Source organism: Cucurbita pepo, chromosome 18 (genome assembly GCF_057944985.1).
Source record: "Cucurbita pepo subsp. pepo isolate OVF chromosome 18, ASM5794498v1, whole genome shotgun sequence".
NCBI classification, from domain to species: domain Eukaryota; kingdom Viridiplantae; phylum Streptophyta; class Magnoliopsida; order Cucurbitales; family Cucurbitaceae; genus Cucurbita; species Cucurbita pepo.
The window spans coordinates 8331887-8349578 of NC_141815.1; the positions used below are offsets into that span (position 1 = coordinate 8331887).

Consider the following 17692-nt stretch of genomic DNA (forward strand, 5'->3'; position numbering starts at 1 on the left):
TTTGCACCAATTTGGTCTATTTAACTTTTCTTTTTTTTTAATATCTTGATATTTGATGTACTATCTGAATGTTTTTATTTCCCTATTTTCTTAAAAATAAAATCTTTTTGATGAATTTTTTTCTTTATTATTATTTAGTCAATCAACAAGAGATTTGAATATTTAATCTAATAGTGTTGATAAGATTCTGATATGATCTGAGAATCGCACTATGAATTTTTTTTAAAATAATTAAAAAAAAAACAACTGGATAACTCAACCGAATTCAACCTCGTTTGAAAATACATAATTTAATTATGAATTTTGTTCGAGTTATTTAGTCATCAATCCAACCAACCCAATTCAAAAGATTTTTTTAACCTGATCTTGTACACACCCCTAATTTAAATCTCATCCATTACTCCCTTAGCTACATTTACTTAATCATCGACTCAAACTAAAAAAAACATAGGAAAAAAAAAAGGAAAAATCAAAGCTAAGGCCAAAATGAAAAAAAAGGAAAAATCAAAGCTAAGGCCAATTTTGAAGTTAGACAAAAAGAAGAAAAAGTGAAGATTTTGTTAATTTTTAGAACAATTGAATGCCATAATTGGGTTTGGCACAACAAACTAATTTCTTCATAATTTCTTCCCTTTTCACGCAATCGTCTTCCTCGTTTTCCTCTGGTCTTCCTATTTATTCTTCCATCCCCCCATTTCCCTCTTCTTCAACGCCTTGGACTCTCCCTTTCACCCCAACTTCATAAAGGTAATTCCACTTCCCTTCCCAATTCTCGATTCGATTTGGGTCTTTTTGCTTCTCTTTGAATTTGAATCTGATCTTGTTTTGTGGGAATCAGTCGCTTGAAGTTCACACCGTCTGTTCTGCCCAAAAATGAATGTTGTATTCTTATTGTTCCATTTTTTGGGTTTGTTTATGTCAATTTCATCGGATTTCAGATGGGTCTTTGTTGAGATCGGTGAATTTCATTGTGAATATTGTTTTGTTCGTTTGTTTACTCTAAACGTGGAGGTTTATTGATTTGCAATTGGATCAGTTACTTTTGCGGTGATTTATTGACTATTGTTGATCTTGTTCTGTTCGTCAATGACTTTTGTGTTGATTTAATGACTATTGTTGTTCTTGTTCTGTTCGTCGATTACTTTTGTGTTGATTCAATGACTATTGTTGATCTTGTTCTGTTCGTCAATTAGTGACATTCTACGTACCGACACTTTTCTGATTTGGATTTGATGTTACTTTTTTTGGTATAAAATTTCTGCATTACAATGAATTTTGTGGAGCTATCTTGTTTGATAAGCTTATTTGTTTCTTGTCACGGAGTTTCTATGGTTATCATTGAAGGCAAAAGATGAAAAAATACATGGATAATCAAGAGCTGGGATCTCATTTTTTTCCTTCTTTTACTTTTTAAATGGGATCTCTAAGTGTTAGAACAAATGTTCTTCTTTGTTTGAGGGCTCTAGAGGAAAGGAGTCAAGCCTCGATTAAAGGTGTGATGTCCCACATTGGTTGGGGAGGAGAACAAAACACCCTTTATAAGGGTATGGAAACCTTCCCCTAGGAGATGGCTTTTAAAGCCTTGAGGGGAAGCCCGAAAGGAAAAGTCCAAAGAGGACAATATCTGCTAGCGGTGGATCTGGGCCGTTACAAATGGTATAAGAGCCAGACACCGGACTATGTGCCAGCGAGGAGGCTGTTCCCCAAAAGGGGTAGGCACGAGACGGTGTGCCAGTAAGGACGCTGGGCCCCGAAGAGGGGTGGATTGTGATGTCCCACATTGGTTGGGGAAGAGAACAAAACTCCCTTTATAAGGGTATGAAAACCTTCCCCTACCAGACACGTTTTAAAGCCTTGAGGGGAAGGTGTGATGTCCCACATGAGGAGAACAAAACACCCTTTGTAAGGGTATGGAAACCTTCCCCTACGCGTTTTAAAGCTTTGAGGGGAAGCTCGAAAGAGAAAGCCCAAAAAGGACAATATCTGCTAGCGGTGGATCTGGGTCGTTACAAATGGTATAAGAGCCAAACACCAGACTATGTGCCAGCAAGGAGGCTGTTCCCCAAAAGGGGTAGGCACGAGACGGTGTGCCAGTAAGGACGTTGGGCCCCGAAGGGGGTGGATTGTGATGTCCCACGTTGGTTGGGGAGGAGAACAAAATACTCTTTATAAGGGTATGGAAACCTTCCCCTAGCAGACGCGTTTAAAGCCTTGAGGGAAAGCCCAAAGAGGACAATATTTGCTAGTGGTGGATTTCTAGTTCCGTGTTAACTCATTGCATATGGATTTTGAATGAAATCCATTACAAAAACACAAAATCTGTTAATTTTCCAACATGTTTGTGATTGTGTTTTATCTGCAAAATTGTTTTCTTTCAAGAAATGACCAAATGGAACAATTTCTGCTTTAGCTGAATTCAATGTTTGTCTACAAACTCAAGGTGCTTGAAGCAAATGGCCTTGGTTACCACTGCAGAAGTTTGTGATGCTAATCCACAGCTCATTGTGAGTGGCGAACTTCGAGCCCTCGAACCAGTTTTCCAGATATATGGTCGACGCCAAGTCTTTTCAGGACCAGTAGTCACACTGAAGGTATTTGAAGATAACGTCTTGATTCGTGAGTTCCTTGAGGAGAAGGGTAACGGCAGAGTTCTTGTCGTGGACGGGGGCGGTAGTAAGAGATGTGCAATATTGGGTGGCAATCCTGTTGTCCAAGCTCAAAACAATGGATGGTCTGGTATAGTTGTGAATGGATGTGTTAGAGATGTGGATGAAATTAACGGTTGCGATATCGGGGTAAGGGCTCTCGCTTCACACCCAATGAAAGCCTACAAAAAACGGGTCGGAGAAAAGCACGTTCCGATAACTATAGCTGGGACAAGGATCATGGATGGAGAATGGCTGTATGCAGATACTGATGGGATTCTGGTTTCACGAACCGAGTTGTCCGTTTAGAGAACTGTTGATTAGTTCCCTTCCAAAGATTTTGATGGTAGGATGATATTGTTATACGAGGACGAGCACGAGGGCAAGCGCGAGGGCCAGAGCTCGTCAGTAACGCTCTTAATGTCTACTTGTGGACCCTATAATTCAACTCCTTGTTATATTTATCACTAAAATGATGTATTATTACTTGAGCTTAATACGATGTTGTGTGCTGTGAAAGATGAACTGCTGCATTATTGTTGTAAAAGAAGTTTATGAAGTGCTGCATTATTGTTGCATTGCTGTGTGCCGTGAAAGATGAACTGTGAAGGATGAACTACTTGATTGAAGGAAGATCCATATTTCTATGTAAACTATTTTGAATGTGTTCTAATTATGTTCAATATAATACAGACAGGTTTCTGTAGGCACCAGCTCATGACAGATAAACAGAGCTTTTGGGTTGCAGCTATGCAAGTGCAAGGACAATGGTTAGCTGATTCCCAGGTTAGAAACTCCATATACTTTCTTCCATTGTATTGTTTTTGTGGGCTGCGATCTTCTGGCTGTCTTGTGAAAGTTTGAAAAAGTGTTTAAAAAACCGTTTTTAAACACTTAGAAAGTCGGTCGAAATAGATTCTCGTAGACTAGGTTGGAAGGACTATCTCAAGAGATACTATGATAGTAAGAGTCGGATGTTTGGAGATACCTTCCGAGCTCGATGATTGCATAGTGCACAGTGCCTGTATAGCTTTAGTACAATGATATGTGTCGGGACACCAAGTATATTATGTTGAAGTTAGTCGGATGTTTGGAGATACCTTCTAAGCTCGATGATTGCATAGTGCACAGTGCATGTATAGTTTTGGTACAATGATATGTGTCGGGACACTAAATATACTATGTTGAAGTTAGTCGGATGTTAAGTATAGTATCTCAAGACTATGTGTTGGGACACTAAGTATACATAGACTATGTGTCGGGATACTATATAGTATCTCAAGAGATACTATGATAGTAAGGGTCGGATGTTTGGAGATACCTTCCAGGCTCGATGATTGCATAGTGCACAGTGCCCGTATAGCTTTGGTACAATAATATGTGTCGGGACACTAAGTAAACTACGTTGAAGTTAGTCGGATGTTTGGAGATACCTTCCAAACTCGATGATGGATCCTAATAATGAAATAGGCTTCATTGCATGTACAGTGCACGTATAGCTTTGGTACAATGCTATGCATTGGGATACTAAATAAGCTACACTGAAATTATGCGTACTTTACATAAGACTAACCTCAGTTTAATTAAATTATCGATATAAGTGAATATGAATGAAAGTTTGACGATAATACTCTTTATTTTTTACTTAATACTTAAAATATTATTCGTGAATAATTTAATTTAAAACCGTCACACTAGACTAATCTAATTTAACCTTTGTCATTTTTTGTTTTAAAAAATATAAATAATCATAAATTAAATTAAAAGAGTTTCAAATACAAGCATATATATTTTTTTCTAAATAATTAAAATATTTTTATGTAATATATAATATGAAATTATAAATTAAAATTATAGGCTGAAAAGTTTGCGGATTTTATTAATAAATAAATAAATAAATTTTGTGGACGAAAATTAGCACGTGTGTAATACTGTATCACGTGTCAAATTTAATGTGCGACTTCCTTTATTTTTATTTTTATTCTTAAATTTATTTTAATTAAAATTTCCCATAAATGTCCAAAAAGTTTATTTTAATTTAAAGAAAAAGAATACATTAATTATTGAATTATGTAATAATAAAACCTTAAATACGAAACTCTAATCTTTTCATCGTTTAAATATATTTTTTTTAACTAAATAATATGTGGGGTTTAAATTTAAGCTATTAATTTGTTTTTATAATTATTTTTACGTTTTGAACCGTGTCTGTTGGAGTAAATAGGAAGATCGGGTTGAGGAGAACTCCGTCTTTTCCTCACTCTCCTTTCTCTAATATGAACCTTAAGTTGAATTATTTTCTGCTTTCAGTCAATCCACACAGATGTAATCGGGTCCTAAAAGTTCCTCAAAATGATCCCGTCTTTCCCTCACTTTCCTTTCTCTAATATGAACCTTAGGTCGAAAAGTTTTCTACGTTCAGTCAATCCACAGAGCTAATCAGTCCTAAGAAACCCTCGAAAGGGCCCCATCTTCCCCTCACGAGCCTTTCTCTAATATGAAGCTTAGGTCGAAAGGTTTTCTACGTCCAGTCAATCCACAGAGTAATCAGTCCTAAGAAACTCTCAAAAGGGCCCCGTCTTCTCTTCCCGAGCCATTCTCTCTCTAATATGAACCTTGAATTGAACAGTTTTGTACGTTGAGTCAAACCACACAGAGTTAACCAATCCTAAGAAACTCTCAAAAGGGCCCCGTCTTCTCTTCCCGAGCCATTCTCTCTCTAATATGAACCTTGAATTGAACAGTTTTGTACGTTGAGTCAAACCACACAGAGTTAACCAATCCTAAGAAACTCTCAAAAGGGCCCCGTCTTCTCTTCCCGAGCCATTCTCTCTCTAATATGAACCTTGAATTGAACAGTTTTGTACGTTGAGGTAATGGAACGTAAAAGAAACCCACGAAAGGGATGGGGTCGGGTGTGAGTAAAGAATTAAGGTTGTAGTAGTAGTAGTAGGCATATAAATTATGAAATATACTTTGAGTGGATGGACTAAATATAGAGAATATGAATGAAAGTTAAAAAGGAAGATCTAAAAATAAACAGTTTTTAAGACAAAAAGAAGGTAATCTAATTTTGATGTAATAGAAAAAAAGAAGAAAAAGAAGAGAAGAAGAAGATCTTGAAGGACTATTTTAAGGAAAAAACAAATTGCAGCTAACAGAATTTACGCTTCTTTCTACCTTCCTCCCGATTTCTTCTTTTTTGGTAATTTTTCTGTTTCGATTTCCAAGTATTTCATTCATTGTTCTTCAGATTACTCCCTCATCCACTTCCAGGTATAGATCTTCGTTGTCACTGCAACTCAAGCTCCATTTCGCATCGCTTCATCGATTCTTTTGTGTTATCAGCTGACGGTGACTTTTAGATTATGTGAAGTATTAGTACTGTGTAATGAATGCGATTCATGGACGACAATGGGGAGAACAGCAGATCCCCAACTTCTTCAACGCCTAAGTTTTCGGATGATGAAGTTCTTGTGGATGCCAATGCTGGAAGCTTACGAGCTTCCAAGAGAGGGAGAAATGGATTCAATGTATCTAAGAACAATTTGGCGTTGCCTAGGTTTCGTACTGCGACTCCTTTGGGATCGCCTATGGTTCGATCTCCTTGCCTCACTATTCCGCCGGGGATTAGCCCTACTCTGTTGCTTGATTCTCCGATTACGCTGCTCAATACACAGGTGAGGTTTGGGATTGTATTTTGGATGCTGGAATTTTCATGCGTTTCTGTTCTCTGTTTCTTTTTTGTGCGTACATGAAATGGAATCCTTTTTCAGATGCTGCTGTTGTAATTACTTCGCCTTCCACGAATGTAACTGTGGTTAAGAAAAACTTCAAATAATTAATAGTTAACTTTAGAACAACAATCTAGATTCAAATCCTGTGGTTGTAACTGTGGTTGTAGGATTCAGGAGAAGAATGATGGGGCTGTGTACGAAATCTGAATTTCAAATCCTAGGTTTGAGGCATAATTAATTTAGTTTTTCGGTGTAATAGCTTCATTATCACTGATTTTCTGTTCTTCACAGTTCTACAAACCTTTTCATTATTATCTTCTAGTTTTTTTTTTTTTTTTTTTTTTTCAAATCACCATGAAGGTTTGAGGTGGGGGTTTCAATTTTCTTGCATTTCTTTTCTCTGTTCTTTCTTGTGTCTACGTGGAAAGAATGGAATCCCTTCGGTTGTTGCTATTGTAATTACTTTGCCTTCCACGTTTGGATGCCGCAGGATATGCAAGTGTGACTAAGAAATGCTTAAAAGAATGGATAGTCATTATTTATACCAACAAGGCGCACTTTCCTTTTCGGTGACCTAATCATAAGATCTCCAAAATTAAATGTGCTTGACTTGGAGCTATCCTATGTTGGGTGACCTCATAGGAATTTGACAAAAAACCTTGACTCGTGTTGGTTTGTAGGGAAAAGTAACATAGCCATGTCACGGTAGATGCAGGGAAATGTCAGGCTGTGTGTGCCAAATCTGCATTCTAAATCCTGGTCTGCACCCTGATCCTGAGCTTGAAGCATTACAAAATTGATTTAGTTTTTTTTTTTTCTTTTGGTACTAACAGCGATAGTATCTTTAGTACCGATTTTATATTCTTGACAGATTTTACTAGTTTTACAAACCTTTTTATTGTTACTTTTTAGTTATTCTCAAAAAACCATTTTAATGGGATGTTATGTCAGGATTTGCCATCTCCAACCACGGGCACTTTTCCCATACATCAAATAAAAGATGAGCATTCATTGTTGAATCCTGTAATGCCTGAAGATGGAAGTAGCCACGGCAGTGAGGATTCCTACTTCAGGTTCGCACCTCATGGGGAGCTTAATACTCTTCAAAGTCTTTTCAGGCTTGAAAATCAGGTAATTGATTCTATTTCTTTTACTTTTTGCATAGCAAGTAGTAACTTTGCCCACAATCTTTGTGAATGTGTGAGTGAGAAGGCATGCTTTAACTAGGATACAATATTGCACCCATGCATCATTCTCCATTATTATAGAAAGCTTTAGCTTGAGTTTGTAGTGCATAGAGCACAACACCCTAAGACTTGATTGAGATGAATCAAAAGACGGAAATTTGAATCCTAAGAAAACTTAATCCTATGTGAGTACTGAGATTGGTTTTCTCCTTTTCAACTTTGTTAGTAGTTAGGAAGTACAAGCTCATTGAGACGAAACATATTTAACTCTAAATTTTCTCAAGGTGTTTATCCTTAGCTTATGCATCTTTTGCTTGCTATTCAACCTTATCATGTGAATTTCATGTTATGGAAATCCCTAAACCCAAATCAAATGCTGATGTTTGAACTGTGTTATGAAGATCATCATTGTCTCGTGATAATAGTTATTTCCCCAATTGAAGTTAGCATCTGATTTATCGGCCTTATCAAATGTTAAATGTTGAAAATCAGTAAACCAATATTCCTATCACTATCTTTATGAAATGATCAAATGTATTTCTACAATTTGGTCTTGTAACTCGTAACAATTTAAAACTAGAGAAGTCATTTTGTTGCAGAAACATTTTATAATTCATATAGAATATCTGAATTTTCAATTTAATAGTTATCTCGAGCTAAGCGGGTTTCAATAGAGGGTGGATTGCAGGTTCGTCAAACCTGCTACCTTTGAACGTCAGAGATGCTTGAGAACAATGAAGTAGGAAGTTTAAATCTAGGGTGATCATGGTACAGTAGAAACGATGACTGTAGTTGGTGGAAGTGGAAAGGCAATGATACAAGTATTAGTGCACGTGTAAAGAGCATTTTGATTTCTAAGAGTATGCCTTCTTGTTTTTAAGGTTAGCAAAATCCAGAACGTAAATGGTTTGGCAGCGTGATGAAATTCAATATTGTTGGAAAAAAGCGTAGTTGTTGGTGGGTTTTCTGTTGACTCAAGCGAAAGGGCCGTGTGGAATGGTGGATCAAAATTCTCTTGCATTAATTATGGTTTTGAGACACAGATTGTAGTGGAAGATAGTTTCAAATTGTGTTTTTTTTTTTTTTTTTTTTTTTAATTTCTCCATGACACGTATTTAGCTTTAAGCTTAAACCAGGAACTGTATCAACGCTGAGGCACTGAAAAAGAATATATTTGGAGAAGAGGGAAGGAAAAAGAGAAGGAAATAAAATAAAAGGACTGGTACCGGAAGTTCTTAAGTTCAATTAATTTCAAACTATTGTTCCTTTCAGATTTTATTAGGCTTCATACTGGTGTGTTGAGAACTATCGGCCAAAACAATTCCAAAACTCGAGATGAATACTGTTAAAATCCCGATGGATCTTATATGCTGAAGTGTACTCGTTATTCAATATGGTTTCTGATTAAAAGAATTCAAGTTTGAAAAAATATGAATGCACTTGCTTTAACAGCTTCTACTATGTTTTTTCTTCTTCTGCCTCCTTAATATTACACATGCAGAGATATACAATGTCAATTGGAGAGCCTGTCTGTAACTGTTTTGCACCTTTTCTTTAATTTCATTTATTTCAATTAAAGTGTTTTCTTATACTCAAAAAAGACATGAAAACTGTCACCTCAAACCCTCCATTGCTCCGTCATAATATGGCAGCTCCACAAAGCCCCGACTGCGTCAGGTTTGGAGCAATATCTGAAACTTATCATCAGCTTTATCGACTTTAATATTTGTTTTGGAGCAGTGTTATTATCTCATTCTTATGGAAAATTTTCTGGTTCTAAATGGGTATCAAGAAGTTATGAAAAAATAATTTCTGACTCCAGAATGCAGAAACATAATGGAATCTTAACGAGGTAACGGGTGAGTATTAGGTAAGGCCATATGTTGAACAATATATTCTCATGTGTGAATTTTACCATATGTTAGTTAGTTTAGAGTCTTGCAGAATGGGCCAGATTATCTCGCATATTCTTCAAATAAACTGATCCTTGTAGACACTAGTCTGTTTAACGTTGAGAAAAATGGTCGTTATCATTTTGTTTCATTTTGTTGCAATTTTTTTTTCTCAGGAAGCTGACATTGATCGTCAAGCCTTTGAATCGGAGAAAGCACTGATGGATTTTGAATTCCTAACTGATTTTTCAAAAGAAGGTTCTGTATTGAAATATGACATCGCTTCATCCACTGGTAATAACCATTTTGATGGAAAGAGTGTTAATGGCAACTGTGACAATATGGAAAGTTGTCTTTCTGCTATAGCTAATAATCAACCATCTACACCTGAAGAATCGGCAAAAAGAGATGACAGTGAGACGCAGCATCCTTTAGAAGGTGAACAGAAAGGGTCTTGCATTCCTATGGGAATGTTAAGGACATCAGAAGATGGATACAACTGGAGGAAATATGGACAGAAACAGGTTAAAGGTAGTGAATATCCAAGAAGCTACTATAAATGTACACATCCAAATTGTCAGGTAAAGAAGAAGGTGGAGCGATCTCTTGATGGTCAAATAACAGAAATCATCTATAAGGGTGCTCATATTCATGCGAAACCTGATCCCAATCGTCGAGCCATGCTTGGATCCATGCTAATGCCAGATGATACTCCAGAAATTGGTGAAGGTGGTGGAAACCGTGCCAAAGTTGAAGCTGGGCTGACATGGAGAAACACTCAATATGGGGTGAAGGATACCAAACCCATCTCAGATTGGAGTGTTGATGGTCTAGAAAGGACATCCTCGATATCAGTTGTGACTGAGCTTTCTGATCCATTGTTAAATCCCCAAGGAAAAAATGTTGGGGTATTTGAATCTGTGGGAACTCCAGAGCTTTCATCCACACTGGCTAGTCATGATGATGATGGCGGCGGTGGTGGAGATGATGATGATCTTACAACTCAGGGAAGTATTTCAGTTTGCATTGAAGCTGATGATGCTGAGCCTGAATTGAAAAGAAGGTATTGATCTTACTATTAACTGGATATTATTATAAAATAGAAAGCCTTTAATATGTTCATTGTGGACTACAAACTGGCTAGAAGAGGGGATTTAATAAAAGATTTGACTGTAAATGTATGGAACTGATGAAGTCGGCATCTACAGCCTTATTTTCATATTCTTTTCTGGTGAGCAGTATCTTCAGTTTTTGACGCTATAGTGTGGTTGACTTTCTTAACCTCCACGGCTCCTACCACTTTAATTGAGCGCATTTTTGTGGACCTACTTAGATCTAAAATATTATGAATTACTGAGCTTAAACTTCACAAAACGTATTGGTAAGTTACCGATCTAACCCTCATTAATTTGATCATTTACATCTTTTCAATTGATGCCCTTTCGGCTGTAAGATTACCTCAAGTAGCTCGAGTTTGTTAAAAACATCCTGAAAAAGTGCATAATGAGTTGCAAAGATTGCTCATCTTCTGTGTGACTATTGTTGCAGGCGAAAAGAGGGTGGTTCAATTGAGACAAACTTGGCTTCTAGATCCTTACGTGAACCAAGAGTAGTTGTCCAAATTGAAACTGACGTCGACATACTTGAAGATGGGTATCGTTGGCGGAAGTATGGGCAAAAAGTTGTCAAAGGAAATCCAAATCCAAGGTACTAACATTTAAATCCGTGCTAGTGCGTGTGTGAATGGGTTTTTGTTGCATGCTACGTTGTGTTTCTGAGGGCCAAAGGGACGATGAATGAGTTTACTGTAAAATTGATAGCTCTTACTCCATTAACATTCTTATTTTGCTCGTACTTCAAAAAAAATTTCTCGAGTTAAAATAGTCTCTATTCTCGAACGTTTGATATGATCTTGATTTGTGAATTTGAAGATCGAAAGGATGTGGTGTAGGCATCAACATGGTATTGTTACTGCTTTGTCATAGTCTATTGATTATGTCTCCTATCATTTAAGAATTACTGTTTCGTCTACAGGAGCTACTACAAATGCACAAGTGCAGGCTGTGCAGTAAGGAAACACGTTGAGAGAGCATCACATGATCTGAAATGTGTTATAACAACATACGAAGGAAAACACAATCATGAAGTGCCTGCAGCAAGAAACGGCAGTCAAGTAAACTCGAGTAATGGCAATAGCCAACCTTCTACTTCTCATGTGCAACCGAACATGGATTTGTCCAGAAACTCGAATGTCGCAAATTCCGAAACACAAATTCAAGATCTTGCCGCCCAGTTTTATCCAAAACCTGAATTTAACTATGACTATCAGAGATCTGGTTGTTTTGACACTTTTAGGAACGATATAAAACTTGGAGCACCTTCATTCTGTCAAATGAAGTTCCCTCAACTGCGGCACACCTTGCCTTATAGCTCCTTTGGTTTAAATTCAAAGCATACTTCAACAAGCATCTGTGGTTCTTTGGCATCTGTGGTTCCAGACTTCCCAATTTCCTTGCCATTGAACCAAAACTTCTCAGCTGCTGGTTTTGATTTTACCAATGGAAGACCAATACCACCATTTCAGGTTTTCCTCTCTGGTCAGCAGCTTAGTGAAACTGATAGATTCCTCACGCCCAAACAGGAGCACGATGACGATAACATCCGTGCTTCTTTCCAACCAATTGTTGATAGTTCAAGTGCATCTTCATCATCATTGGTCTCATCAGTTTATCAACATATGATGGGAAATTTTCCGTAGCTTATTCGTTCTTCACACAAGTGTATAGGTGTAGTAAAGCTCCATATAGTTTCCACAGTAACTCTGCCTCAAATCTCTTCAAGCTATTTCCAAAGTGGCAGAAAACGTTTAAATACAAGTACTAGTGTTAAGTTAACTGAGAACAGCAGTAGCCGAGGTCGAAGCTTTGATCATCTCTTGTGTAAGCTCTAAAATAAGTTTCTCAGAGGCATTTTACCATCACCCACATGTCTATAACTCTGTAGAGCTCAATTTTGATTGTTTATTACCCAAGTTAAAAACACTTACCTTCTGCATTGTTTCAGTTACTGATGTCCATTCCAGAACAGACAACTTCAGGCTATGAAGAATGGGGTATGGGAGATCATGCCACTCACTCCTCAGATGGCTATCTTGCTCAATGCTGCCTTCCACATCAGGTTAGATTCTTGAACTGACTAATTAAAGAGGCATTTTGTGAAGTAATTGAAGAATATTTGAGCTGTGAGTTGATATCCACTAAAACTACCTCTACAAAGTTTACTAGAACAGAGTAGCTAAACATGGGTTGGGTGAGGCTCTTGATCTCACGAACAAACTGCCTTTAATTGAACTCTTGCAGGTGAATAACTATGGCCCAGGTCCCTCATTTCCAGTGTTGTAGGTAAGTCGGAGGTTCAGGGGTCATTTGATAATGTTTTTGTTTCCAATTTTTAAGAGAAAAAAAAACGTTTGGTAATTGTTCTCCTTACTTGTTTCTCATTTTTTCAGAAACGTTTTCGAAATTGAGTAGAAATTTTGAAATAACAAAATCAATTTTGTTGTTATTTGTTTTTGTTTTGAGTTTTTTTTTTTTTTTTTTTCAACACATAGATAGAACATTGTCGTTTTTACTTTATAATAAGTATCTTAAGATAAATGTAACATAGAGATTTTAGCATTTCAATTTCAAAAATTAGTTTTCATATAAAATTTTGAAGATCAAGAAATAAAGAACGATTGCCAAACATGTTCTTCACCTTTTTTTCAACAAAAAAATAATTGAAGAACGGGAAATAAGAAGTGGTTTGTTTGTGTTTTCGAAAAAGAAACCAGAAATGAGAAACAAGAAACGGGAACGACAACCAAATGAGTCTCTGTATATGGCAGGGAAATCTTCCATGTTGAGTTTTATAGATTGATTAATTTTGAGCTGACTACCTTAATTTGATTTAAATTATTTTTAGAGAGATATGTGAGTGATGTTATCAAATGCAAATTTGTTCTTTCTTTGTAAATCAAATAAAAGATAATCTTATATGATCCGGTCTTGATCTAATCTTATATGATCCGGTCTTGTTCCGGTCTTTATTTTGAGTGAACTATGAACTTCTATATGGGAGACTTCATTCTTTGATTGACACAAACAACAGCGATGATTTGTTCAATAAATTTATTGTTTTGTAGATATGGCTAAATTGAGAACGAGTATAAGCGTAGTATTGTAAGATGACTGTTGGCTTGTTTGTATATTTAGATAGTTAAGTGAGTATTTTACTCCCATCAAGATCATCCTTTTTCGATTATTGAACTCTTAATTAACTTAAAAACCACTATTTCGATTATTGAACTCTTAATTAGCTAAAAAACCCCTAGGATGGGCAGACATAAACTTTTGAGAATGTATATAAATGTCATTATAAAATTATTCTAAATCCCGTGTCTATACTAGAGCACCCTTTCAATATCGTCTTCCACTTGTATACCCTCTCGAATGACCAGCCATACCCATTCAATATCGTCTTCCACTTGTATACCCTCTCGAATGACCATTTGAAATGAGAATTCAAACAACAAGGAACAATTAGAATGAATGGTGCAAGAACCTTAGTAAAAGAAAATTGTCAAAAGCAAAGTTACAAGTTAAGAAGAACAAAGTTCATCTTCCAGCTCTCAGTCCAAATCATGAGTTTAGCCCATTGATGGGTTTAGAAACAAGTTACAAACAGTAGGGGGAAGTCATGTTCATGTTACAATATAGCAAGAAATGGATCAAAGCAACTACAAGACCAAGTAAAGCTGAGCTACAACACTTCATAACTTACATTTTTGTAAGTGTTATTATAACATTTTTGCAAGGCTTTGTACAACATTACTGATTTAGACGATTTATCCATCGGTTGATATCAATTTTAAGCTCGAACTAACACCAACTGTCGAAGGAGCTCTGCTGCAGCATATATTTGGTTGATTCGGTCCGTTTGAGCCATTCTTGAGCTTGCTCGCCAACCGACCTGAAAGTTTTGCTACCGACCCAACAGAAAAAACATATAAACCAACCGATCAAACTCGTTTCAACTGATTTCAAAACAGTTCAGTTTGTCAGAATACTTTAAACATCCCTAGCAAACAACAAACATCCATCCTTCAAACAAATAATGCTCAAATAATGACAGTGACCAAACTTGAAACAACTTGAACTTTCAATAGCCAAAACCTAAAAACTTCAACAAAGGTAAAAGGAGAACCCAGAACATAAGAACGCAAACAGTGAAGCAACATGTCCCAATTGAACGCACCACCGAGTTCGAGAAAACTACAACGTTTTCTCCCAAATAAACCAGCATAATCGACCTTACTGGTTGCCAACTAAAAACCTAACCTGATATTAAAGCTCTACCATCAGAATATGCCATTGCTTGATATCAATGTGATCTTTTAATACAAAAACCAAGTTTAGAGAATATAAAAGAACGTACAAGTGCATATGAAAAAGAATCCAAACACTAACTACAAAAAAGGACTCCAATCCACAAGAATCAAAACCAAGCTCATAAATTGAGTCTGATACCGAGGGGATTGAAATTAACCACTAAAGATTATTGCTTTTACAAGAAAATTGTGGGACAGTAGCTCCTTGGAGCCCAAGTGCAAGGTAAGATTGGAGCCTGAGTGAAAAGAACAACAAAAATGTAAATATAAATACACAGATATTGATAGATTGCTGTGAAAGATCTCATTCATAAAGCTTCTTCAAAGAAAAAACAAAGGCCAACCCCAAACAAGAACTCAAAGGCACTCAAAGAGATGAGACATTAACTTTATACGAAGAATTGGTCAAATAAAGAAGAACATGATACTTGGGCTGTCATATGATTGAAAACTTCAGCTATCTTATACCAAAGGGTTCAGCTCTTTTAACAGCTAAATATAACTACCACAAAAAGGTAAAGCTATAAAAACTTAAACAAAATGGATTATAGTGATCAGTTACATCTACTCATTCCGTGATTCCGAATCAACAGACCCTTTTGAGATTTTAGAACGAACAATGACCAAGTAACACTTTGACTTGACTTTAACTCATTTCCCGGAATCTGAGATGTCCTGCCAAAAGACTACTTTTTCTCCCAAAACATAGTTGTTTTAACAACTTAAGCAAGCCTCTAACATATAAATATCATAGAATATAAGAGTTGAACTTACATAAGTGAAGCCATGACGACCACAGAGACGATTGGATTTACGAAATTCCTCCTTCAGAGCTGGGTCAACTCTTAATCATTCCCCAGTAATCTACTTTCTAAATATCAAAATAACAATAAAAATCACACAACATATTCTCAAGTCATAAACAGCTTAAGCCTGCAACATTCCAGCAACACCTTAAGCTCACTCTAATCTAACTAAAATTAAACATATGACATGATAAGCACGAAAATAAGAACATGAAACACCTCCATCATTACCATAACAACCATGATCATGTTTTTATGACATATACATAATTGCAAGAAGCTCAAGAAGGGAGACTGCAGCTCCAAGGACATCAAATATGTTTTACTCAAACACCTTACAAGTTAAAAACCACTTTCCATCAGCACCAGAGTGAAGACATAGAGAGACCCAGATTAAGAACACAAAAAAAAAAAAAAAAAAAAACATAAGTACCCAATACCATAGAATTGAGCCCACCCACCCTAATCATCATCATCATCATGAAATCCGGATTTATTTCACTTCTTGAAGCTGCCTCTCACACCCGGTTTGGGCTTAGACGCCTCAGCAGCAACACGAACAGCGTGGAGATTCACAACCTTGTCTTCCTCATAAGGGATTTTGGGATGCTTCGACTCGTGATGAATCTGCATAGTTTTAACATCAGGCGCTGTAACCTTACAGTGTGGGCACTCGAACTTCGCGTGACCACCTTTTTCTTGGCCGGACCGGTCTGCAAGCCCGGCCTTTCCGCCGCCTCTGTTGGTGGTAGCTGCGTCGATCTTCGCCTGGATCTCTTTTGCTGTGTGCTTCTTCGGCTTCGCCTTACCCGTCATGGCTGATCGATTGTTGCTGTTTTTTCCCTTTTTTCCTCCCTTTCTGGGTAAAGCAAATCAAATCAAAGCCAAATCGACGCTTTTTAAAATCTGTTGATTGAGAGAATACGTGCCGATTTGTGAGGAGAAACCTTCGATCAAGAAGAGGAGAGAATTGGGGGGAGAAACCCTAGCTCCGGTGAACCCATCAATGGCGTTTGCTTTATTTATACTGGCTATTTTTGTATTATTGACGATCTGCTACGGACGGATTTATTTGCTCTCGAGTACGTGGGCGTTTATGATTGGATGAAAGAAGATGAGAACAATGTTGCGGAAGTAGGTGATTCTAATCTGCTGTCGTAGAGAAGTCCAAACGGATAAGTGATCCTATAATGAATTTATTAAAAACGTGCAAAAAAAAAAAAAAAAAAAAAAAGGAAAATATTGAATTTATAAATTCATAAATATAAATTTATGAAATATAAATTCCATTTAATTTTATTTAAAATCAGCTCAAATTATCTAAATAAAATTATTAAGTCATTTTTTTTCTAAATTAGATGAAAAAAGAAAAAACATCTAATTCTCCATTAATTGAATGAGGATAAAAACACGTTTTAAGACGGTCAGACTAACGATGAAATGTAACGGGTTAAAACGGATAATATCTGTTAATATTGAGTTTGGGCTGTTACAACTATAATCTATGGAAAATGATATATGTTCCGTTAAGAGATTAGAGCCTCGAGAGATCGAGAAAAAAATATTTTTTAAACCTATAAAATATTTAAGGGAAAAAATATTTAATTATGCTATTTAAAAATTGACAATTTTCGTTTTATTATTTTTAGAAATAGCAAAACACAATATTCTAATATTAAATTAAATTTACTAAATGACTCAAATACCCAAAATATATATATATATATATACTGAAAATGGGGCTTGATTTGCTTGTTCGTCATGCCAAGGGACTGGATAACTGGAGGGAGCTTGCTTCTTGAAAGAGGATAGGGCGGTCAAACAAAAACAAGGCAAATTCATTCAATTTTTGTAATGATGAATCAAATTCAATTGCAAGACAAAAAGAACTATGCTTCTATGCGGTATTAAGCTGCTATACATGCTTCATGTCACAACCTAATTATGAAGAGAGTAGATTGTGATTCTCACGTTGCGACAATAGAAGCGGCGACCCT

At 36.4% G+C, this 17692-nt stretch overlaps 3 protein-coding genes across 13 annotated transcripts; 2 read left to right on the plus strand and 1 right to left on the minus strand.

Moving 5' to 3' along the window:
• The first annotated feature begins 589 nt into the window (after positions 1–589).
• On the plus strand, positions 590–3223 carry LOC111779697 (putative 4-hydroxy-4-methyl-2-oxoglutarate aldolase 2). 2 transcript variants are annotated; one of them, XM_023659814.2, is made up of 2 exons: positions 590–747; positions 2441–3223. In XM_023659814.2, the coding sequence occupies exon 2, from the start codon at positions 2454–2456 to the stop codon at positions 2952–2954; it is 501 nt and encodes a 166-aa protein (XP_023515582.1). In that variant the 5' UTR covers positions 590–747; positions 2441–2453; the 3' UTR covers positions 2955–3223. The 2 variants fall into 2 exon arrangements, with proteins under 2 accessions (XP_023515582.1, XP_023515583.1); XM_023659815.2 differs by having other exon boundaries at positions 618–747; positions 2411–3223.
• A 2534-nt stretch (positions 3224–5757) lies between these two features.
• On the plus strand, positions 5758–13647 carry LOC111780196 (WRKY transcription factor SUSIBA2). 4 transcript variants are annotated; one of them, XM_087119483.1, is made up of 8 exons: positions 5758–5850; positions 5922–6325; positions 7334–7513; positions 9638–10524; positions 11010–11168; positions 11496–12400; positions 12525–12638; positions 12821–13647. In XM_087119483.1, exons 2-6 carry the CDS (start codon positions 6041–6043, stop codon positions 12217–12219), a joined length of 2235 nt encoding a protein of 744 aa, XP_086975609.1. In that variant the 5' UTR covers positions 5758–5850; positions 5922–6040; the 3' UTR covers positions 12220–12400; positions 12525–12638; positions 12821–13647. The 4 variants fall into 4 exon arrangements, with proteins under 4 accessions (XP_086975609.1, XP_023516297.2, XP_086975610.1 ...); XM_087119484.1 differs by having other exon boundaries at positions 5764–5921; positions 5994–6325; XM_023660529.2 differs by having other exon boundaries at positions 5761–6325.
• A 424-nt stretch (positions 13648–14071) lies between these two features.
• Positions 14072–16703, minus strand: LOC111780149 (protein METHYLENE BLUE SENSITIVITY 1-like). Of its 7 annotated transcripts, none has more exons than XR_002812808.2 (3): positions 16157–16703; positions 15664–15760; positions 14072–14483 (listed from the first exon to the last, which is right to left on the minus strand). XR_002812808.2 is itself a non-coding variant. In XM_023660465.2 (2 exons), exon 1 carries the CDS (start codon positions 16509–16511, stop codon positions 16194–16196), a length of 318 nt encoding a protein of 105 aa, XP_023516233.1. In that variant the 5' UTR covers positions 16512–16703; the 3' UTR covers positions 14072–15760; positions 16157–16193. The 7 variants fall into 7 exon arrangements, 1 of the variants encoding a protein (XP_023516233.1); XR_002812807.2 differs by having other exon boundaries at positions 14072–15125; XR_015413618.1 differs by having other exon boundaries at positions 16136–16703.
• Positions 16704–17692: the final 989 nt, after the last annotated feature.